Below are 23,612 nucleotides of genomic sequence, written 5' to 3'. Positions count from 1 at the left end.
AGAGCAAGAAGCACTCCACGCCCGTGCCAGGAGAGGAGCACCGGGAGCGCTTCAGGCACATGCAGGTTGAGCGCACCTCGAGATGGCCGCTGCGGGCCTGGCAGGTAACAGGCTCCTTCCTCACACACGTTAGTGCCAGTGTAGAGCTTGGATAGCGCAGTGTCTGGTACACACTGTATACATGTACAGCGTCTGTGTGTCCTGGAGGAGTCCTGACGCTGCTCCGCCTGTGCCAGAGGATGGTGGCAAGAGGGGAGCAGTCTGGAGAGCAAGGGACCAGACAGCACAGGGGTGAGAGGCGCAGGGCAGCAGCAAAGAGGAGGGCGTGAGGCCATGAAGTCATCCCGACGGCTGCAGTGTCTGTGTGCAGTGTACCATCCTCACAGCTGCACGTTAACTACACAGGAGAAAGGAAGCAGTGTGCCCAGAGGACCCAGCCTCACACCTCCAACTCACTGGACCTTCTTGAGGAAAGAAGTCATGCAGCTGCTGTGTTCTACACCAAGAGCTGCGGTTTGGGCAACGAACGCAAAAGCTAAAGCTCTGCTTGAAAAAAATGCCATTTTCTAGCAACTTTTGGGGAGAAGCAGCCCAGAGTCTCTGTGAGCTCATGTTCTGGGTATAAATCTGCCCCTGGAGCTGGGGCAGGCTGCTTGGTGAGACCTGAGCTCTGCTCCCCTCCAGAACCTTCTGCGCAGGAACTCCTCCCATTGCACTGACTTCATCAGCAGGATCTCACCCTGGGAATCAGGGCACACCTCTTGGATCATGTCAAGCATTGAGCTACGGTTTCTGTAACCCGTATTTTAACAGGAAACCTAAATCTCGACAATCAGGAAGGTGCTGGCAGACCAGTTTTATCTACCGAGGCCTTTTGCTTTCTAGTTGCTTAAGGGCCAGGCTGACTTTCATTGCAAAAGAACCCCTCAGCTCCCTTTATGGCAACAAATCAGTGGCACGAGGGGGTTCTTCAGCCCAAAGGCCTCACCACCCAATTGAAAGGGAAGTGAAAGGGTGCGGAACCAAAGAGACAGGTTGTTTATGGAGACCGGTGTCTCAGTGGCAAGAGAGGTGACAGAGACCAGAGAGCAGAGGGAAGCAGCAAACCCATCCTGGACACGGTCTCAAAGCTTGTTCTCTGAAAGAGCCTGGGTTTGAAATGGTTTTGAGAATCTATTGCAATGTATGTATGCATTCCATGCTATTAAAATTGGGGTTTATCACACTTGTAGGGTGTTATTATTCAGTGAAAGAGCCCTCGTGCCGGAGGTACCCACAGAGTCCTGTGTGATCCACAGGGGTACATGGGTACCTCAAACGGAGCCAGTGTCTATGTGTAGACATCCAGATCCACTCCTAGGCACAAACAGTGCATTAAACAATTGTCCTCAGTGTTTTAAGGAAGCTGAAACCACAGCTGGGGCAGCTGCAAGCTTGTATGTCCTAAAACCTGGGAGAGTGCCACAAACGGTATCTGTGTGACAGCTGAACAGCCCCCATTCGCCAGCTGAAGCCTGTTTGGTGTGTCTGAGCTCAGGCCAAGCCTCTTGCATCATCCCTTGTTCCCTGGTCTGGATTTCTCCAAAGCCCCTCTCCAGGTTTCCTGCAGCCCCTTTAGGCACTGCGCGCTCTACGGCCTCTTGCAGATCACCGGCAGGATCCATCCCTGCGCTCTGTAATAACGGGATTTGCTGCGAGGCCCTGCCCGGTGTCCTGCAGTGTCCCCGGCAGAGCCCTCGCTGCCCCCCCGGAGCGGGTGCATCCCAATCGGCTCGGCTTTCCCCGGCCCCTTCCGTTCCTCCCGGGCTGACGCTCCCCGGCTCACTGCCATCGGTGCGCGGCCGGCACTCGCTGAGCCCCCAGGGGGCGAGGACCGGCGCTGAGCCGGGAGCCCGGCTGGCAGCCAGCGGGGCAGGGACCGGGACCGGGACCGGGACAGCGACCGTCGGCTGCCTGACGGGAAAAGGCTGGCTGCCGAGCCGAGCCGTGCCGAGCCGAGCCGAGCTGAGCCGTGCCGAGCCGAGCCGAGCCGAGCCGTGCCGAGCCGAGCCGTGCCGAGCCGAGCCGAGCCGAGCCGTGCCGAGCCGAGCCGAGCCGAGCCGTGCCGAGCCGAGCCGTGCCGAGCCGAGCCGTGCCGAGCCGTGCCGAGCCGAGCCGTGCCGTGCCGAGCCGAGCCGTGCCGAGCCGTGCCGAGCCGAGCCGTGCCGTGCCGAGCCGAGCCGTGCCGAGCCGAGCCGAGCCGTGCCGAGCCGAGCCGTGCCGAGCCGAGCCGGGCCGGGCCGAGCCGAGCCGGGCCGAGCTGAGCCGGGCTGAGCTGGATGGGGCCAGGCTGCTCTGAACCGAGCCGGGCTGAGCCGAGCGGAGCCGGGCTGCGCCGCACCGAGCCAGGCTGAGCCTAGTGGAGCAGGGCTGCTCCGAACCGAGCCGGGCTGAGCCGAACCGAGCCGGACTGAGCCTAGTGGACCCGGGCTGAGCCGAGCAGAGCCGGGCTGAGCCGAGCAGAGCCAGGCTGAGCCGAGCAGAGCCAGGCTGAGCCTAACCGAGCCAGGCTGAGCCGAGCAGAGCCAGGCTGAGCCTAACCGAGCCAGGCTGAGCCGAACCGAGCCGGGCTGAGCCGAACCGAGCCAGGCTGAGCCGAACCGAGCCGGGCTGAGCCGAACCGAGCCAGGCTGAGCCGAACGGAGCCGGGCTGAGCCTAGTGGAGCCGGGTTGAGCTTAGTGGAGCCGGGCTGAGCCGAGCGGAACCGGGCTGAGCCGAACCGAGCTGGGCTGAGCCGAGCGGAGCCGGGCTGAGCCGAACCGAGCCGGGCTGAGCCGAACCGAGCTGGGCTGAGCCGAACCGAGCCCAGGCTGAGCCTAGTGGAGCCGGGCTGAGCCGAGCGGAGCAGGGCTGCTCCGAACCGAGCCGGGCTGAGCCGGGCTGGGCTGAGCCGAGCAGAGCAGGGCTGAGCCGGGCGGAGCCAGGCTGAGCCGAACCGAGCCGGGCTGAGCCGAACCGAGCCAGGCTGAGCCGAGCGGAGCAGGGCTGCTCCGAACCGAGCCGGGCTGAGCCGAACCGAGCCGGGCTGAGCCGAGCTGGGCTGAGCCGAGCGGAGCCGGGTTGAGCCGGGCGGAGCCAGGCTGAGCCGAACCGAGCCAGGCTGAGCCGAACCGAGCCAGGCTGAGCCTAGTGGAGCAGGGCTGAGCTTAGTGGAGCCGAGCTGAGCCGAACCGAGCCGGGCTGAGCCGAGCGGAGACAGGCTGCGCCGAACCGCGCCGGGCTGAGCCTAGTGGAGCCGGGCTGAGCCGAGCTGGGCTGAGCCGAGCGGAGCCGGGCTGAGCCGGGCTGAGCCAGGCTGAGCCGAACCGAGCCAGGCTGAGCCTAGTGGAGCAGGGCTGAGCCGGGCGGAGCCGAGCGGAGCCGAGCCGAGCTGACCCGAGCGGAGCCGGGCTGAGCCGGGCGGAGCCGAGCTGGGCTGAGCCGAGCCGAGCTGACCCGGGCGGAGCCAGCCGGAGCCGAGCTGTGCTGAGCCGAGCGGAGCGGAGCCGCTGCCGCGCGGTTCGCTGCCGCCGCCGGAGCTGTCCAGCCGCCTCCCGCAGCCCCAGCCAGCCCCGCCATGCGGGAGCGATGAGAGCAGCGCCCGCAGACGCAGCCCGGCAATGGAGGATGATTTATTCCAGCTCAGACAGCTGCCGTGAGTAGCGGCCGCAGGGGAGCGGGAGGCGCGGGGGGATTGGGGGATCCCGGCGGTTTTCCCGAGCGTTATCCCGAGGCAGCGCCTTTAGGCCCCGGGAAGCAGGCCATTTTCCTTGTGCCGCTGCCCGGGTTCAGCATCCCGGGGGCACGCAGGGATCCCTTCGTTATATAAACCCACTCAAGCTGCATTTTTTGCACCAACTTGGCCGTGGTAGAAATGGGAAAGGGTGGGATAAAACAGTGGGAGCCCCAAAGGGTTTTATCTGGGCGGAAGCATTCCCATTGCATTTGCAAGGTGGGTTGCATCCGTAAATAACGCTGTGCTGGGGAAGGCATCTTCCCGGCTCCCTCCTTCATGCCATGAACTGATGGCAGCTCGGAGCCCTTTTGCAGAGGTGTGTTTGGGGTGAGTAGCACCGACATTTGCCCGCTGCATGTCTCGGAGAAGCCAACATTGCTGCACCAGGAAGATGCTGGTATTCCCGAGAGCTCTCTGCTGTTGGGATGTGGTTGCTGGATCTGTGCAGAAAGGTGATAAAAGCCTCTTCACACCAGCGTTTCCTTTCCTCTTCGGGAACGCAAAATGCTGCCTTTAAAAACTGTTCTCCTAATGCTCCGTTATCAGGTGCTTTAAAGCATATTCCTATCTATAAATCCTTCACTTCGAGGCAGGGAATTAATGCGTAAAGTCGATTTGAAATATTAATGAGCTCATGTCAATGACGGAGCCAAGTGTCCCATAACGTTCCCAATAAGCTGGGGAAAAGGAGAGGCTCCCCGGCTGTTTGCAGATGCTTGGTTTGGGTGCTGTCAGCTCGGCAGCGGAAGGAATGAACCAGGATTTCCCGAGGCCATTTTCCCCCATTCTTATTTTCCTGATAACCCACCGAAAGCTGTGGGTGTGATGAGACGTGCTCGGTGCTGCGGGACCCTGCAAACAGATGCAGCTCTCTCCGACATCCCAGCTACCAGGAATCCTGCAGGGATGGAGCAGGGAATGCCGCTGGGTGCTGCTTTCTTCCTTTGTGTCAGTTTGTCTCATAAAGTTCCTAAGTGCTGAACATGTGTTTGCTGTGATGGGGGATGTGGCCGGAGAGCTCTGTGCTCGCACTGCTTTTGGAGTACTTACAGCTTTCAGGTCAGTCGCTTGTGTAGCGTCTGGAGCCACCCGAAAGTCCCCTTCGAACACAGAATACAGGGCAGTTGTGATCGGGTGCTTTAGAATCCAGAAGGATATTCTTGGCACCTTTATTTCACCTGTGGCTTGCAACAGCTGCCAGTGTAGGTTGTACGAATGATTTCCAGGCATATCCCATGGAGTGACAGCGCTTCAGACCTCCTAAATCCAGGGAAAAGGTGTCCATCTCTTCAGTGAGCTTTGCACCCAGCTGCTGGGTTACAGCAATAGTCATCCTGTTAAAAAAACACACATAGAAAAGTTTGCATCCTGTGTAGTTAAACCAGGGGCTTGTGAAGCTCTTGCAAATAAGACTTGAATGGGACTTGGATATTCATTGCTCTTTGTAATAGAAAGGTCATTTGTGGGCAGCCACGTTTCAGTGTGTGTTTGCTGAGAGGGTGTATTTTGTAGGTCGTATGAGGACTGTATCTTCACTTTTAAGGTGAGAGTGATGATTCCTTGTATTTGCCTATAGGCTCAGCAAAAGAAACTCCAAACCAAGGTTAAAACCCAAGAGAATTTAAACTTGAGGTTCCCAATGGAACCAAGTAAGAACCTGAACCCAGAGGAGCTTCCTTGTTTATCTCTTAAGTGAGTGGAGGATGGCTGCACACCTCAGTCAGAACCCGAGATAAGCCCTAGCTTCACTGCAGTCAGTGATGCTTTCCTGTTCATTTTGAAGAGCCCTGAGGTTTTGTTCTGTCTTCTCCTGTCTGAGACCTTCAAATGTTACCTGAGAAAACACAGTTTGTGTCTCTCTGGTTTCTCTGCCAAGGTGTAGAGGACAGAGAAAAGCTTCCAGTTCCTGCTGCAGATAGAGCATTGCTAAATAGCACAAGGAGTGGTTGCCCCATGCAGGTTTTGGAATGCCCTGTTTAGCTGAAAGAATCACCCCGGTCATCTCAAAGCCAGCAAAGCAGCTTGTTCTGAAGGTGAGAACCTCCCCAAATGGTCAACGGGCTGCTCTCTCCATCCAGGTTACTGCCAGAATACCATTAGTGAGTATGTGCAGCTCCCCCGATGGGAGGGGGTCATGGAAATCCTATGTATATGTGGCAGGACCTGAGGATGCTGGTTTGTATCACCATGTTTGTACCAGAGTGTGATCCTAAGCTGGGCTGAATGGCTGGTGATGGCCAAGGCTTCTCTTTGTAACTGAGGGTGACTGAGGTGTTCATTCCTCCATCCTCTTGTCCACCACTGGGCCAAGGTCCATTTACAGGAACAGATTGCCCATCACTGTGCCCTTGTATTGAATATTACTTGTGTCACCAGTGCTTGTAAGAGAAAGTAAGAGTTGAGATCTTGCCAAGCAGGAAAAGTCTTTCAGCTCACGCTTACCAATGTCACTCCATTGCTGCAGCTGCACTTGGCAAGGGTGCCGATAGTCTGGTTTTGCTGACCCTTAAACCAAAGGATTAAGCTGGAGTTCAAGAGGCTCTCTGCTACTCTGTCATGGAATTAAATGCTCGGGTGTTGGAAGTCAGAAGAGGCAGTAGCAGGACTCGCTTTATCTATTTCCAATGAACTCTTTCACTGAAGTCCAAGGAACTGTCAGTTTCCGAGGTGAGAGTTACACCGATGTGTAAGGGGCAATGGCTTGAACCTGCCCGAGGGGAGACTGAGATGAGCTCTTAGGCAGAAGCTCTTCCCTGTGAGGGTGCTGAGGCGCTGGCACAGGGTGCCCAGAGAAGCTGTGGCTGCCCCATCCCTGGCAGTGCTCAAGGCCAGGTTGGACACAGCGGCTTGGAGCAAGCTGCTCCAGTGGAAGGGGTCCCTGCCCGTGGCAGGGGTTGGAGCTGGAGGAGCTTTGAGGTCCCTTCCAACCCAACCCATTCCATGGTCCTATGATCACAAACACAGCTTGACCTGGAACAGACCCACTGCAGCGTGAATCCTTGTTTGTGTGCTCTTAGGGTGGTCAAGTTTCGCCGCACTGGGGAGAGTTCGAGGTCGGATGAGGATGTCATTTCAGGAGAACATGAAATCCAGATTGAGGGTGTTCGGACAGAGCTAGAGCCGATCGAGCTGGAGGATGGAGCTGCGGTGCCAAAGGAATTTGCCAACCCGACTGATGGTGAGTGGGTTTCTGATCTCCTGTGAGGTTTGGCCTCTTCATTGCAGTCATGTTGCAACCAGGATAATCCACTGGGTTTAGAGATGGTAAAGATCTCCAGATGGAAGCAGGTATCAACAACACAGGCAAATCATGTTACACCTGAAACCCATGATTTAGTTACCTCTATCTTTGAGGGATGCTTCATGTGGTTTGGGTTTGTATTACCAGTAATAGGCCCTTTGGAGGAGCTGTGTGTCCCGTTGTCACCGCCTCTTTTGTACAGGAGGTTTGACTTAGGCTCCTTTGGAACTGATCAGAGCTCCTTAAACACTGCCAGGTTTGCACATGGCTCAGGCTGAGCGTGGAGCCTCTGCAGTGCTCCTGCCTCCTCCTTGCCTAGAGGACAAGAGGGACAGAATGAATGCACATCCCAGCCTCTCTCTGCACCCGGCAGAGCAGTGCTGGCTGCCCTGAAGGCACCACCGATTCAGAAGTGTTGGTTTTCCCTTAGGAATACTAACATTTTATAGGATGACTTTTCCCAGGGACTCATTTATGAACATATTGATGCGGTAGGAAGCCAGAATAACCTGGCATGAGCTCAGTGATTTTCTCAGAGGACTCAGGGCATCAACTCTGCACTTCTGTGTAGACTTTCAGCTGGCACATTGCCCACAAGAAGTGCAAGTGATGCTACAGTGGTGCAGAGCTTCGGGCTCAAGTCACAGACTGGGGTCTTGTGACATCTCTGCTTGGTTTTAGCAGTCAGTCTTTGGTTGAGTTGCTTTGTGGTTTTCTCTATGGCTTTGTGAGGATGCCCAGCTCTGGGCTTTGCTGTGTCAAACGTACTCCTTAAACTGCTGGAGGGGTTAAAGCGTTGAGGCTTAGATTGGTTTAGACAACCTGAATGTCAAACTGTGCATACCGTATGCGTGTATTATAGTTCCTGAAGAACATAGAGCTTTCCTTGACTAGGAACTGTATAAAGCTAAGTAGCTCTCTGTTATATATTTTAGATCCCAGTAGAGTGCCCAGTAATTGCATTCACAGCAAATCCTCTCTCAGGGGATGGCTCCTCAAGGAAAGGAACACACTTCTGCACTGGATTTGTTTTCTTCCTAGACACTTTCCTGGTGGAAGATGCGGTGGAAGCCATTGGCTTTGGAAAGTTCCAGTGGAAGCTCTCTGTTATTACTGGATTAGCATGGGCAAGTAATTGTTATCAAAGTCAGTGGCATGATTGTCAGTTAGAGAACCTCAGTGTTGCCTCTCTATGCTGTGTACATCCACTGAACCTCTCCTGTTTTACCTGCGGGGTGGGAACGGTGCAGGGCAGAAGCAGGGATAATCTCAAGAAGGTTTGTTATTGGCTGCTGTGTCAACCTAATTCTTGTTTCTTTTTCACCTCTCTAGATGGCAGATGCTATGGAAATGATGATTTTAAGCATCCTAGCTCCTCAGCTTCATTGTGAGTGGCGATTACCGAGCTGGCAGGTTGCATTGCTCACATCGGTAGGAAAAATCGCTGACAGCTCCTGTGTTCTGTAAGGTTTTTGCACTCATTGTTATGCAGACATCATGCTGTGTATCCCAGGGTTAAATCTGTTCATGGCCTTTCGGACTGCCTTTGGTTTGGAAGAATATAGGAGTCCCTTTTGAAAGCCAGAGGTTGAAGAAATGAAACTCAGTGAGAACTGAGGAAATTCTGCAAGTTTTTGGTTCAAAGTTTCATGTGATTGACTCAGACTCATCCGAAAATTCAAATAATTTGATTCAGTGAATAAAGACTGGTAAAGTTTTCCATCTTTCTTGAAAACCTTTCTCTCTCACCACACTTAATCTTCCTTGGTCATAGACACACCGGAGGCTGTGAGAGAGCACAAGCAATCACTGTTTGGGGGGGATCATCCAGTGATCTTTGCAAGCAGAGCTTTTATGATACCACCTCCAAGCAGGATGCTGTGATGCTGGAAACATGCAATGCCCTTAGGGATGAGACAACTAGTCTGGGGACCCTTCTCGCAGCATATGCCACTTTAGCTATTGATGCCATTTGTGTTGTGTAAATTGCTTCTGTTCCAGTAGGTTTAAACCCGTTCAGATCCCGGATTCTCTTTGCTGCCGCATGGATATTTGCACTTGCCTTGTGGTTAAGGGGAAGGCTTTTTCTCTGTTGCATAGGTGGTGTTTGTGGGAATGATGTCCAGCTCCACCCTCTGGGGAAACATCTCAGACCAGTATGGCAGGAAAACAGTAAGGCTTCAGCTCCTACTCCAATACGTTCTGATGTTTCTAGTGTGGGTATTTCAGCGCATGATGGTGACGAATGCCATAGTCTGCATGCATTAAACAGAGCAGAATAAACCTCCCATTAAATAAAGGGAATTTGAGGCTCTGCTTTGCGTTTTGTTACTTTGTGTTGCAGCAGAAACTCATCTCCTCGTGCCCGTTTGTTAAATGCAGGGCCTGAAGATCAGCGTCTTATGGACCCTCTACTATGGGATCCTCAGTGGTTTCGCCCCGGTGTACAGCTGGATCCTGGTGCTGCGGGGCCTGGTGGGCTTTGGGATTGGAGGAGTGCCTCAGTCGTAAGTAAATATTCACAACCCAGCCTTTCTCTTTTCTATGTGTTTCTATAGGTGCTTAGTGTTCAATTGCAGCCATGTGTCTGTTCAGTTGTCCCAAACCCGGTTTATTCTAAGTGTTTTAGAACTAATATATTAAACTCTGAGAAGGCTTTGAGCCTAATGTACTGAGGTGAATCAGATTTACAGACTTCTGTGTGAGCAAGCAGGGTTCTTAACTGTGTCATGTTATATGCCTTAAGTCCTTTTAAGCTTCTCTCATTCCCTCATGGTGAAAATGAGAGGCCCAAAGAGCCCACCCTGAAGCGGGTAAAACACCCCAGACTGCATTGCTACATCATACAGGCAGAGTCCATAAGGGACAACACGCTCTTGTTGCAGCACAGATCGAGCCCTAAACTCCATAGGGTACAGCTGAGCCCTTCCTCTGGGCTGTAAAACTGCAGGTTATTGTTCAGTCAGAGCCTGAACTTCCATGTCTGATCCTGAGTTGGAATTCTGAACCCACAGAGCCTGACCCTGGAGCACCGGAGATATCTAATGTAAAGGTAGCATCAGGGTATTCCTCTATTACTGTGTCAGTCCATTCACTGAAGAGATGGATCTCTACATTTTCCACCTGAAATAAATAGCTCTGTTCCAAGCTTTTAATTATAAATGGGAAGGGAAGAGTACAGCCACTTTCTCTCCATGTAGTCTTTTATCCTCATTAATAATGGATATTTTGCCCCATGGAGGTGCTATTTCAGAATAGTCAGAGTCTCGCTTTGATTGATGGCTCATAGACTTCTTCACAAGGCAAGTCAATATCCTGCCTTTTCTATTGCCCTTCCCACAGCAAAGATTCAGGGCTGAGATGGAACATCACAGCATTATCACTCTTCCTGACTGCTCTCCTGCCCACCTTTAGCAGCCGCACAGGGCGGAACGTGTTTGTACAACAGGGAAGTCCTTTGCCTGCTGCGTGTTGACCAACGGTGAGGCAGGTTCTGCCATGCAGCTCCCACTGAGCACAACTGGAATGAGGCAGGAGAACAACAAAGACAAAGCAGTAACACCTTGTACTGCAAACACCTATTAATGATGTTCCACAGAGCCCCTGGTGAGCAGCCTCAGCCCAGCCTCTGCTGCAGGTAGCACACAAAGACTGCAGGACTTAATGAGAGACAGAGTGGATTCCATCAGTTTCTTGTTCTGACTATAATACCAATGTGGAGTATTCTCTTAAGAAAACAGGTCTGTACAGCATTAATCAGCTCCTGTTTCCTGCTGCAACATACAGGGACCGCTCTAGTTTCATTATGTGATTTTAGTTCCTTCTCTCAGCACTGATTTAATATAATGCTGTGTGCTGCTTTAACAAACTGAATTCTAGGAAGCTACTCAGAGGTCAAGCCCCCATTTGTGAAGTTAGCAGGAGTTTTGTCACAGGCATCAAAGAAAGCCTGAGGAGCTCAGGAGCAGGAACAGGATGAGTCAATGGGATGCAAAGAGTAGGAGCAAAGAGCGACCAAGTCTTCCCCGATGGTTTGAAGAAAACAAGAGAGCCTTGGCTGGCTGCTGGTCATAGAATCGTAGAATCATAGAATAGTGAGGGTTGGAAAGGACCTTAAGATCATCCAGTTCCAACCCCCCTGCCATGGGCAGGGACACCTCACACTAAACCATGGCACTCAAGGCCTCGTCCAGCCTGGCCTTGAACACTGCCAGGGGTGGAGCATTCACAACCTCCCTGGGCAACCCATTCCAGTGCCTCACCACCCTCACAGGAGAGAATTTCCTCCTTAGATCCAATCTAAACTTCCCCTGTTTCAGTTTGAACCCATTACCCCTTGTCCTGTCACTGCAGTCTCTAATGAAGAGTCCCTCTCCAGCATCCCTATAGGCCCCCTTCAGATACTGGAAGGCTGCTATGAGGTCTCCACTCAGCTTCTCTTCTCCAGGCTGAACAGCCCCAACTTCCTCAGCCTGTCTTCACACAGGAGGTGCTCCAGCCCCTGATCATCCTCGTGGCCTCCTCTGGACTTGTTCCAACAGTTCCATGTCCTTTGTATGTCGAGGTCCTTGTGCTCATCCTCAGGAAACACTCCCAGAGAAGCTGCGCCGTTCCTGTTTGGCACAATCATGAAATAAAGGCTCTGCAGAGTGAGAGGACTCCTTTTTGAAGCCCCACAAGAAACAAATGCAAATGATTTTATGCCGGTAACAGGAGCAGACCTGGAGCACCTTGAAGGGAGAACGGAAACCTGGCAGCGCAGACTGATGTAGAGCCCTGAAGAAACACTTCACACAGCCAGAGTTTGTGTTGGATGCTGATGGATCACATGGAGCAGTTCTAATGCCTGTCCCAGGGCGCAGCAGGGTTGTGAAAACATGCAGCAAGAGCTGCTGCCTTTAGCTAACAGCTACAGGGTTACAAAATCACACAGAGGGAATTCTGCCCTCCAGCGCAGTGGTGAACTGAAGGGGGTTGTGGTACCACTATGGGCTTGCCAATTTACTAAGAGGCAAAGAGCATGTTTGAATCTCTGTTCCTGTGCTATCGTGCCATTTCTCTCTGTGCTATCATGCCATTTCTCTCTGTGCTATCGTGCCATTTCTCTCTGTGCTATCGTGCCATTTCTCTCTGTGCTATGATGCCATTTCTCTCTGTGCTATCGTGCCATTTCTCTCTGTGCTATCGTGCCATTTCTCTCTGTGCTATCATGCCATTTCTCTCTGTGCTATCGTGCCATTTCTCTCTGTGCTATCGTGCCATTTCTCTCTGTGCTATGATGCCATTTCTCTCTGTGCTATCGTGCCATTTCTCTCTGTGCTATCGTGCCATTTCTCTCTGTGCTATCGTGCCATTTCTCTCTATGCTATCATGCCATTTCTCTCTGTGCTATCGTGCCATTTCTCTCTGTGCTATCGTGCCATTTCTCTCTGTGCTATCGTGCCATTTCTCTCTATGCTATCGTGCCATTTCTCTCTGTGCTATGATGCCATTTCTCTCTGTGCTATCGTGCCATTTCTCTCTATGCTATCGTGCCATTTCTCTCTGTGCTATCGTGCCATTTCTCTCTGTGCTATCGTGCCATTTCTCTCTGTGCTATCGTGCCATTTCTCTCTGTGCTATCGTGCCATTTCTCTCTATGCTATCGTGCCATTTCTCTCTGTGCTATCGTGCCATTTCTCTCTGTGCTGACATGCCATTTCCCTCTGTGCTGACATGACACTTCTCTCAATGTTCACTCTTTGCAGGGTAACCTTGTATGCCGAATTCCTTCCAATGAAAGCCAGAGCAAAATGCATTTTACTAATAGAGGTGAGCAGTGTGGCTGTGTCCCCAGAGGGGCAAATTCTGCTGTTGGTTACATCCATTCAATCCTACTGACCAGAAACATCACCCGCAGCTGCAGTCAGATCTTGCTTGTCCAAGTGAGTGTGGAGCTGAGGTTGCACCGTGCACTAGTGGTAGCTCAGGTCCAAAGCTGCATAAAGCATTCATGTAACATTCCACTCTTTGTACCTTGGCTTGCATCCAGTGCTGGGTAAGTTACTGCTGTTTGCACAGGGGGCATTTGGGTGTCACCTAATTTCATGGGGAAATTAATCTGAGTGATGAAGAGTGCAGAACTGACTGTTCAGTAAATGCAGGGCTAAATTCAGCTCCCCATATTCAATCCAAATGCATCAAAGTCACAGAGAGCAGGATTCTGCCCTATAAATACTTCAAGGCAAAATTCACAACCCTGTAGTGAATGGTGGAAGGGGCAGAACAGTGCTGCTAAGGAGCACCCTTGTGGAACCCCCCCCCAGATTCAACCAGCTCCTCAGTGCAAGCCCAGTCCCTCAGCCACCTCCTGGCAAGGCCTCCATTAGGTTGATTAACACTTCTTAATCAGAATTCAGTAGCTGAAGTGCTCCTTTCTGTGTCACTTCTGTTCTGCCACGGTTTGGCTACCACTGAGCAGCCTTGGGTTAGAAGTATATTCTGAGGGTTAAATAATGAGCTAAGTGGGTTCATAATCTAAAGGGGAATAATCCTTTAGATAAGGGCAGGATATGCAAGAGGATGCCAGCTCCATTATTTGCTGTGAGGGTATCAATTCCTTCTTTCATCTCCGGGACAAAATCTGTGGCTTTGGTAGCTTGGTTTTGGTAAGGAAAGCTAATAAGTCTCATGGTGGTTGCTGGGAATCATACTCAGAGACACATAAATTAATAGGAATTTTGCTGTAGAAACAGCATGTGAAGAGCCCCTTGCTTATGAGGAGCAACCGACAGCTCAACACGAGCGTCTAGAGAAAGAGGATGCTGGGCTTTCAGAAATGAGCATTTCAGCTCCTGCAGCATTTAACCAAACCCCCTGAAAACGGACTCTGTTTCCATGCAGGAGCCCGTGTTTGGAATGTCTCTGGCATTCCTCTGTCCCGTCATGGAATGCTACAAAGCAGGAGGCCTGAAGAGCACTTCCCATTTGTGACTGTTTCTCTTCCCTTTGGCAGGTCTTTTGGGCCATTGGGACGGTGTTTGAAGTCCTCCTAGCAGTGGTGGTGATGCCCACGCTTGGCTGGCGCTGGCTTCTCGTCCTTTCTGCCCTCCCTCTTCTGCTCTTCGCTGTCCTGTGTTTTGTAGGTATTCTGTCAAAGCCAAATCCATGTTCCATCACTTCTCTACCTGATCCTGCAAGCTGACTGAAGGAAATCAGGGCAGTTTTAAGCTCTTTGAAACAGCTGAAATAGTGGCAAAAACGCTGTTGTTTCACCAGGGCGCTGCTGGAAACCTTCCAAAGAGAGCTGTGTCTGTGTGACTGTCATTGCTGGAGGACAAGGGTGGGCTGGGATTTTGTGAAGCCCTGGAAACCTCTCCAGTTTAGTGACTTTGTTCTAACTCTGCTCAGTGGGATCAACATCTCATTAAAAGCTGTTGCTATTTCCTTGCTTTGTGTCAAGATCATCACTTTCATGCTTATTGGCCACTTAAAAACCCTCACCCAAGTCAGGGGCAAAATCTGCATAGGGCAGGTCATGTTCTAATGCAAGGCTAAACCTGAGCATCAGTGCACTGTGAGGTAATGCAGTTGCCTCAAAGATGCATGTCCTTGTCAGGCTGTTCAGCAGCCCTGATTGTTCCTCAGTCACTGACACTGGTTTTCAGGCATATCTCCAGTTATACAGGGGCTTGTTGTCAAAAGGAGCTCAAAAAAAGGAGTTTGGGAGTGCCCAGAGCATCTTGTCCGGGATGCTTTGCCTTTCCTACTGAGGAGGTATGATGTAAAGAGCCTGCAAAAATGCCTAATGGCTCTTGAGAATAAACCTAAGGTAACAGAAGGGAAAGATTTCAGCCTGGAGCTCTGGTTTCCTGGCCAAAGGGGGGTTTTTGCAGGGTCTTAAAGCCTGCTGAGGAGATGGCTCTGGATTCGTAAAGGTTAGTTCTGCAATGCAGTTAGTGCTGGACTCACAGAGCGTTCCCACTGGGAGCCCACAGAGGAACCCCCCAGTGTGTTTATTGCTGTGTTCCTGCCACCCTTGCTCATCTGATCTGCTTTGCTCTCTTAGTGGCTGCCAGAAAGTGCCCGGTATGATGTGTTGTCTGGAAATCAAGAGAAAGCAATTGCCACTTTAAAGCGGATAGCAACGGAAAACGGAGCCCCCATGCCTCTGGGAAAGCTCATTGTTGCCAGGCAGGTACGTACAGGCACGTTAACAGCGTGGGATGCAGTGAAACCGGTGCATTCATGGGTGTTCTTACAAGCAGGTAATCAACGTGAAGTTTAATTGTAGTGTCGGAACGGGTGATGAAGAAGGGTTTGTCTGTGCCTTAGCCACAGGGAGGAAGAGTTGGCTTCTCAGTTTTAATGACGTGAAAATCCTGAAAGGGAAAAGGACCTTTAAAGTGGGCGTTGATGCTCTTTAAGCTCACTCTGAGCCCTGATGGTTAAGGAAACTCAAACCTTGTGGCTGCTGAAGAGCTCGGATCAGAATTCCAAGATCTGAGCTCCTGAGACAAGCTGGAATTTGACTCTTGGGCTCAGTTTTAAACTGATCCTGATGTTCTGCAGCGAGAGAGCTGCAAGCTCCTGCTGCATCCTAATGCGTGGGGTGATTCAGGCTGCTGCTTCCGAGCTGCATGTTATTGTGTGAATTCATTGGGGTCTTTTTCCTCTCAGCTTTACATGGCCAACTTCTCAGCACCCCATCAGCACCCAGAGCAGCTTCACAGAACAGAGACTCCTGTAAGAACAGAAAGTGACAAAGTTGGCCCACGAGGAAGGGCATCAGAGGAAAGCCTGTAGCTATGAATGAGAGCAGAACTGTAAAGCTAGGCAGGAGCCTGCATCTTACTAACCAGAGGTGCAGGTCTGCTTTTCTAAGGGCTGGATCAGGGAGGATTTGAGCTCTTGGGTCCGAGTCCTGCTCTTTGCAGGCTCCCTGGGGAGGAGAAGTGTGGGCCCTGTGCATGAACTGGTCCTGGCATTGCTCTGCTCCTAGAGAATTCTCCTTGGCAGAGGAATTCTTTACTTGGATCCCAGCTCCAGTGTGGCTCACTCTGGCTACACTCATCCTGAGGTGTAGTGCCTAGGACTGTGGGTTGTGTTACCCCTTGCCACTCTGCATCCTCCAGTCCAGGGCCAGTGAATATCCTGACCCTCTGACTTCTGCTTCTTTTCAACAGGAAGACCGGGGGAAAATGAGGGACCTTTTTACACCCCATTTTAGATGGACCACGTTGTTACTCTGGTTTATATGGTAAGAAGAAATACAAACGGCCCTGTGCCAGCACAATTCTAAGTGGTTTTTTTAATGGAGGTATTTTACAGCATCGCTAAAATACAGCAAAAAAAACCCAACCTGTATTGATTTGTGATTTATAAACCCACCCATCAGTAGCATTCCCAATCTAATTGCCCTGTCGTTTTCTAAATGCTAAGAGGAAATAGCTTTGAGGGAGCACTTAAGTGGGAGTCCTCACACAGTGGGTTCAGTTGTGATTCATGGTGTTTCCTGTAGGCTTGGCCAGCTGAGACTTCCTCTCCTGTTTTCTTCCTTGCAGGTTTTCCAATGCTTTTTCATATTATGGGTTAGTTTTATTAACTACAGAGTTCTTCCAAGCAGGAGACGTCTGCAGCAGTGAGTACTGCTCTTTCTCTTAACCATACCCTGTTCGGTGGTGGGATGTCCCTTTCTGCTGTGTGGAAAGGACCGTGGCTCCCAGCTGGAATTGTAAGGGATCTGCTTAAGGGGTTACTCGTTTTAAACGTTTCTGATGGGCCTCTTCCTCATCCCCTGCACACTGCAGAGGGGTCCTGCACTGTCTGTGAGCCCAAAGTGTAAAGCAGGAAGAGAACCTTCAAGGGAGCCCTGTTAGCAAAGTATCTTTCTTCTTGAGAAAGAGGTGTTGGAATGAAGGTAAGGTTCCAGATCTGAGAGGCCTCATTGGCTCGGAGAGAGCTGCTGTGGCTCTCCCAGGTCCTCAAGACGGGAAGAAAGATGATGGAGGGGAAGCATTGCCCTTTTGTGGCAGGTTTTTGTAGTCAAGAGACTAAAAGTGCTTTGGCTGCATTAGGAAGAGGCTGGAAGAGTCTGAGCCCCCAGGGGAGGTGTGGTTGTGTTCACAACACCTGTAATTAGTGAAGGCTGCCTGACAGCTGGAAAATTACAGGAAAGGGAGGGATAGGATTGGGAAAAGACACGATCCCAAGCTTGTACACCGGTGTATTGCCTATTGGAGGGGTCTGGCTCTGGTCAGCCTGCACAAAGGAGCATGCATCCATTAAAGATACTTGGTTTTACAGAGACACAGCATTATTGAGTCTTGTCAAAGTCCAGCTGAGGTGTTAACATCCCATTTTGTGCGGGGATAAACTGAATTATCGATGTTAATTCTGTCCATTGTCATGAGCTCCGGACTGAAAATGAACTGAGCCTGTAGAGCTGGGGAGGAAGGGTGAGCTTTCACTGTGGCAGTGCTGGCTGCAGAGGTGTCACATCCTGCCACAAGTGCCATTAGCAACTGTTCAGGTCCAGCTGCATCCTCCAGGTAGAGCACCCGTGCTGTGCAGCAGGGTCTTGTCAGTACATCCCTTCTGTGTAGTGCATCCCTTCTATGTACATCCCTTGTCAGCAGTAAGAGTGATAAAGACAAAGCAGGAGCAAAGGAAGGTAAGCAGAGAAGAGGTTACTTAAAGTACACGAAGTGCTTGTTCTGTTCCTTTTGCCTCCCACAGTATCCAGTAAAAGGAAAGAAGTGAAGGCCAAGTGCAGCCTGACCTGTGAGTACCTGACAGAGGAGGACTACACTGACCTGCTCTGGACAACCCTGTCTGAATTCCCTGGTGAGTGCCAATAGGAAGCACTGGTTCTTCACTGCCAGTGGCTCCGTGTGATTGGAATGGGCTCTGCAACAAGCAGGGAAATGGGCTCTTCTCTCTGGCCTAATGCCAGTGTTGTATCTCCTGCAGCACTGGAGCTCCTTGGTTGGACTACTTGATAACTGCAGCGCACACAGTAGCTGTAGCTCCTGTCACTGCCTGTGTGATCCCTACAGATAAAATCACTAGTAATTGCTTTGTGAAGCCATAATGACACATCCACATAATGGATCCCATCCAAAGAGCAGATCAGGCATTCAGAGGAAGAGTAACAATTAAATCAAAGGGGCAGAATCACTTCAACTTCTGTCCATAAGGGACTTTCCAGAGCTATTGTAAAGGGATCGTGGGCAGAGTGAATCAATGGAGACCTTGCTCGCAAAGCTCCGTGCCCATCTCAGTCATGATCTTCAGTCGATTCCAGTGAGTGTCAGGGGACAGTCTGACACACAATAAGTACCCACAGGCTCTTCAGATGCAGAGGGTGATCTGTCTGGAATAATACTGTGAGGCAATGGCCAGGTGATTTTCACGGTTCTAGATTATAGTTTCAGCTCAAAGAGAAGCCATTTAACTGGTGAAGAGTTGTAAGTCTATGATGAATATGCACAGTTGCTACTTAACATAGGAGGACTGTCCTGCACAGCAGTTGTTCAGGGAAGGATGTCAATGGACAGTGGGCAGAAAGAGGGTGTGTACTCTTGGACTGATGCTATAGCTGACAGGACTGATTTGCTCCTGATACATACTAAGATAAGAGAAACATTACCAGGGATACCTCTGGATATGACCCTGGAAACTCTGCTGCTTGAGTTATCCCCATGCTTGCTGCACATCAGCTTTTAAAGGGATCTGGAAAAGCTGCATAAGGGAGAATACTGACCAGTGTGAGACTTAGAGAGCTTGGTGTTTCCTTTATCAAGGAGCAGGTGAGAAATAATCTGATGGCAGCATGTAAGTAACACAGGGAAGAGAATGCTAAGTTGTAAAGAGCCCTTAAACCTTGCAGTAGGAAGAGTTAGCAGGGAGCAATGCTCAGAAGCTGAACCAAAGATATCCCAATGAGATAGAAGGCAGGCATTTTAGCACTCGTTTTGGTAGCCACTGCAATAGGCAGTGGTTAAGCCATGTCAGAGTTGACTGCTCACTCCTACATCAGCCCTTAGCCCCTGAGTGTGTGGACGTGTGGACCAGTGGGGATGTGAACGTGGAACAAGACTCACAGGGCTTCTGTTTGCATGTGGCCCCGATAGCTGGAGCAATCCATTGGCAACGCTTTGCCTGGTGCCTCTGCTGGCAAAGTGCTTTAAAGAAAGAGAGAACAAGGTTTCCAACGCGAGGTAGCCAGCCTGTGTGAAAAGCTGTCTCCATGCCCACCTCTGCTCCCTTCCCAAGCCCGTGTCCTTCCACAGGTGTGTTGGTGACGCTGTGGATCATTGATCGGATAGGCCGCAAGAAAACCATGGCCCTGTCCTTCGTTGTCTTCTCGCTTTGCAGCCTTCTGCTGTTTCTCTGCGTTGGAAGGTAAGGAAAACACGGTGAGCAATGGGTCTGTCTGGTTCATCTGGGCTCTCTCTTGGTTATGGCAGAACTGGAAGTGGTGGTTTGCCAAGCCAGGAGGTCGTGCTTGACTGGAGGGAGCATTAAGGATGGTGTTAGGTTTTCTACACCAGTTTGGAAGGCAACTAAAAGAAGCAGGAGAGGAGGAATCCTTCTCTATAACCTTTCAGACAGAGCAATCCAAAGGGCAAAATGAGGGCTTGTGTCTGAGCAGGAGGTAACCATTGCACAACTTTAAATCAGATCTGATGTCATGAGCCTTGGGAGCTGGTTCATGCACTGCTCTCTGCCAGTCACTACCTATAGCTCCCCATGCTGCTGGATAGTCATTGCCAGGGCAGTGCTTCACAACCAAGCCCAGTCTCTGCTCCCATTCAGCTGCTCTGACTGCATCTGGCCTTGATGCCACGTGCATGTGACAGTGTCTGTGCCTCAGGACCGATGGACAAGGAGAGGACCTGACAGCCAGAGGAGAGCTCTGTGATTTTAAACCCGTTCACAGGAACCCTGGGATAAGAAACCTCCCAAAGTCACAAACATCCAGGCAGTCTGGAGGTTCCTGTCTTTTAAACAGCTTTTAAGCTGCACTCCCATTGCCTTTTCCTGTGTGCCACCTTTTTGTTAGCACCATTCATACCACGGAATGGGGTTTTCTCATTTAGCTACGTTTCAGCCTTTGCTGCTTGTTTCCATGGGCCACAGCTGCCAGGAGGAATGGATGCGCTTGGTGAGCTGATGTGGTTGTGGGAATGCAGGTTGTTTGGCATCATTGTTGTATGGAAGGTCCAGAAACAAACACAGAGGGTTCATTAACACCCAAACGAAGTAGTTCAAACGCAATTGAGGGCTTTTATTGCTCTTGCCTCCAAGTTAAACAAACGGATTGTCCCGAACCAGCCCAAACACTGCTCTCCTTTTTGTTCTCCCAGGAACGTTCTTACTGTGCTGCTCTTCATTGCAAGAGCTTTTATTTCAGGAGGATTTCAGGCTGCTTATGTTTACACCCCGGAGGTAAGGAGGTTGGGTTTGGAATGAGAATGCTTCAGGGGAGCGAGACCATGGTGGGAAAGTCGTTTTGCCTGCCCTCTCCACAATGGACCTTACCCCAGAATGAGCTGGTGATCTCCTGGTCCTTGTCTAACAGAACTCGCTGTAGTTCCACTTGTTGAGTTCCATCGATTTAGGAGGCTGGAGGGAAGAGAACTTCCCAGGGGTGTTAATGGACCGGTGCTTTGTTCCCAGGTTTATCCCACAGCCACGCGCGCGCTGGGGCTGGGAACATGCAGTGGAATGGCCCGAGTGGGAGCCCTCATAACCCCCTTCATTGCACAGGTAAAAAACCCTTCTCCTGGGTGCCAAGGCAGGGGAAGGGGAGGGAGAAGCTGCTGTTCTGCTGCAGGGGCCAAACCAAGGGCGAGCTGTGCGGGATGTGTTAAAGCAGGGCTGCTGTTGCTTGATCCTTGAGGGGAGTTCAGGCTCATCCCTGGATTTGCCTCTTCCTCCGTTGCCCTGTATGTTGGGGGCTGAATAAGCAAGCAGCAGGCTGCAGGATGGATGGAAGGACACCTTGGAGGCCATGGGAGAGGCAGGGAGTTCCTGTGTGTGCTGCAATGCCACCTCCCTCCTGGGATCCCGGACTGAGGTTCTGGAGGGTACAAACCTGCAGGGGATGTGGAAGGAGCTGGAGAGGGGTTTAGGGGAGCCCAGGTGCACAGGGACAGGATGGTGTCAGAACCAGCGGCTCTGCAGAGGGCCAGGATTTGCTTAAGATCCTGGGATTTGCTTAAATCCTGCCTAACGTGTAAGGGCAGCAGCACCTCGGGGCACTGCTCTGTCAGTGTTTAATAGCTGTGTGTAACCGCTGAGGAAAGGAAGTGTGCAGCAGTGAGTGTTAAACACGCTGCCAATGCTGTAATTAAAACCTCTGCTGCCACCCCAGTGTCTCTGTTTCTGTGACGGGGCCATGGGGAGCTGGTTTCTATCTCCTGCCTTTTTCCTGCAGGTGATGTTGGAATCTTCAGTCTATTTAACGCTGGTGGTTTACAGTGGATGCTGCCTGCTGGCCGCTGTGGCTTCCTGCTTCTTGCCCATTGAAACCAAAGGCCGTGGCTTACAGGAGTCCAGCCAGAGGGAATGGGGACAGGAGATGGTTGGGAGAGGATCTCAATCGCCAGCGGTCACCAGGTCTAACTCTGGATCGCAGGAATGATGGGACATGGAAACCTGCTGGAGGAACGAATGACCTGAGCAAGTTCTTTCACACACACCCCAACCCTGAAGCATAGGAAGCTGACCATCCTGTCACTGCCAATGTCGTGTGTCAAACTGCAGGAACCTTGGGGTTCAGCCCAAGCCAGTTGTGTCTCTGCTGCCCTTTGCTCACACTCATAAAGACTTTACTTCAGTATGGAGAGGCGTTTGATCCAGATATCATTTGAAGTTTAGCAGGAAGGGGTTTTCTTAAGTCTGTTGTGCTTGCATGGTCAGCTCTTCGGCTTACAACGTCCCGTGGCGAGCAAATAGCCAACTGAATGCAACTCAGTATAAGCTGTAATTAAAATCCTGTACTCTTGATGCCTAAAAACCAAAAGGTTAGTATTTATTGTGTCCCTGCCATAGCACACGGTGGATTCCACACACTGCAGAGTAGGTTTTATGAGTTAGATGCCTGCCTTGCACTTTCTAGCCCTCGCCACCACCACCTGACAACGGCACACCAGCCAATGCATCCTGGTTCCTTGGGAATGAAGCACGGATTGCTTGGAACCTGTTTCCTGGATGTTTCCCCCATCCGAGGCAGGCGGATGGAGTCAGTGAGGAGCGGTGTTTGTCACGGAGCTGGAACCTTACAGAAGAGATGTGAATCCTCCTGCCTTGGAGCAGAGCTTGGCTTCTCTATGAGCGCTCTGCGTGTCGCTTGGGGAAGACTGCTCCAGCTGCCCTGGTGTCTCTCTGCGGGTGGAGGGGCACGCTCTGGTCTTCTGCATGGGTCCGGGTATGTCTCTGCTCCATTGGCCTCAGTGTGTTCTCACAGTGGTGTGGCCCAAACCTGTGATAAACCACCTCAGCCTAACAGCAGTGGGATGGAGCTGCTTTCAGGTGTCTCCCAGCAGAGGCTGGCCTTGGGGCAGCTGGGCAGGACTTCTTGGTAGCTGCTGATTGTACATCGACCTTAAGCTGGCCTCGAAGTAAGTGAATCAAGAGCATGGGATGAGCCAAGCAACAATACTTGGAGCATTGTGTGCAGTTCTGGTGTCCTCGACATACAAAGGACATGGAACTGTTGGAACAAGTCCAGAGGAGGCCATGAGGATGATCAGGGGCTGGAGCACCTCCTGTATGAAGACAGGCTGAGGAAGTTGGGGCTGTTCAGCCTGGAGAAGAGAAGGCTGCGTGGAGACCTCAGAGCAGCTTCCAGTATCTGAAGGGGGCCTATAGGGATGCTGGGGAGGGACTCTTCATTAGGGACTGTGGTGACAGGACAAGGGGTAACGGGTTCAAACTGAAACAGGGGAAGTTTAGATTAGATCTAAGGAGGAAATTCTTTCCTGTGAGGGTGGTGAGGCACTGGAATGGGTTGCCCAGGGAGGTTGTGAATGCTCCATCCCTGGCAGTGTTCAAGACCAGGTTGAACAAAGCCTTGGGTGCCATGGTTTAGTGTGAGGTGTCCCTGCCCATGGCAGGGGGGTTGGAACTGGATGATCTTAAGGTCCTTTCCAACCCTCACTATTCTATGATTCTAAACTGCAGTCTAGCTTAGAGGAGGAACTTCATCAGGTGTAGCTCCTCAAGGCTGATGATCAGAGAATATAACAGCATTCAGGTGGGGAGGAGCTTGCCTTCTTTGTCAGAAGCCTCTCACCGTGCAGGAGGTCAGATATCTGTGGCTGTGTGTGAGGAAGCTGTGACCTGTCTCAGTTTATTTCCAGGATTCCAGGCTCCGGAATACACAACCAAATGTGAGTGAGGTGGACGCAATGCGAATCACTAGGCTATGGGATGCAATGCACTTCTATAGTGCTCAGTTGTCTCATGCAGACACAGCGTGCACCAGGTTTCTGCACAGTGGAATATTTAGGGAACCAGGCCCCTTTTGTGGGGGGCAGGAATGGGTGACTGAGTCTGTGTTTGGGTGCAGTACCAGTGGGCACAGTTGGGGTTCAGCTTTCCCTCGGGGTTTTGTGGCACTGCGGTAG

General features: G+C 51.5%; 1 protein-coding gene across 4 annotated transcripts; it reads left to right on the top strand.

Annotated features, from left to right (window-relative positions):
- Positions 1-3,518: 3,518 nt before the first annotated feature.
- SVOP (SV2 related protein) lies at positions 3,519-22,308 on the top strand. 4 transcript variants are annotated; one of them, XM_062615376.1, is made up of 16 exons: positions 3,519-3,674; positions 6,773-6,933; positions 8,038-8,123; positions 8,329-8,383; positions 9,097-9,168; positions 9,379-9,503; positions 12,744-12,920; positions 13,991-14,116; positions 15,044-15,172; positions 16,161-16,234; positions 16,539-16,615; positions 17,713-17,820; positions 19,269-19,380; positions 20,346-20,427; positions 20,659-20,748; positions 21,419-22,308. In XM_062615376.1, the coding sequence occupies exons 1-16, from the start codon at positions 3,640-3,642 to the stop codon at positions 21,623-21,625; spliced, it is 1,716 nt and encodes a 571-aa protein (XP_062471360.1). In that variant the 5' UTR covers positions 3,519-3,639; the 3' UTR covers positions 21,626-22,308. The 4 variants fall into 4 exon arrangements, with proteins under 4 accessions (XP_062471360.1, XP_062471365.1, XP_062471371.1 ...); XM_062615381.1 differs by having other exon boundaries at positions 3,524-3,674; positions 8,329-8,427; positions 12,744-12,807; XM_062615387.1 differs by lacking the exon at positions 8,038-8,123 and having other exon boundaries at positions 3,543-3,674.
- Positions 22,309-23,612: the final 1,304 nt, after the last annotated feature.

This window comes from Pezoporus occidentalis, unplaced genomic scaffold (assembly GCF_034315485.1).
Source record: "Pezoporus occidentalis ecotype Australia unplaced genomic scaffold, CSIRO_AGI_Poc_V1 ctg102, whole genome shotgun sequence".
Taxonomy (NCBI): domain Eukaryota; kingdom Metazoa; phylum Chordata; class Aves; order Psittaciformes; family Psittacidae; genus Pezoporus; species Pezoporus occidentalis.
The sequence above is the reverse complement of the archived record's forward strand: the minus strand, read 5'-3'. Positions and strand labels throughout refer to the sequence as shown.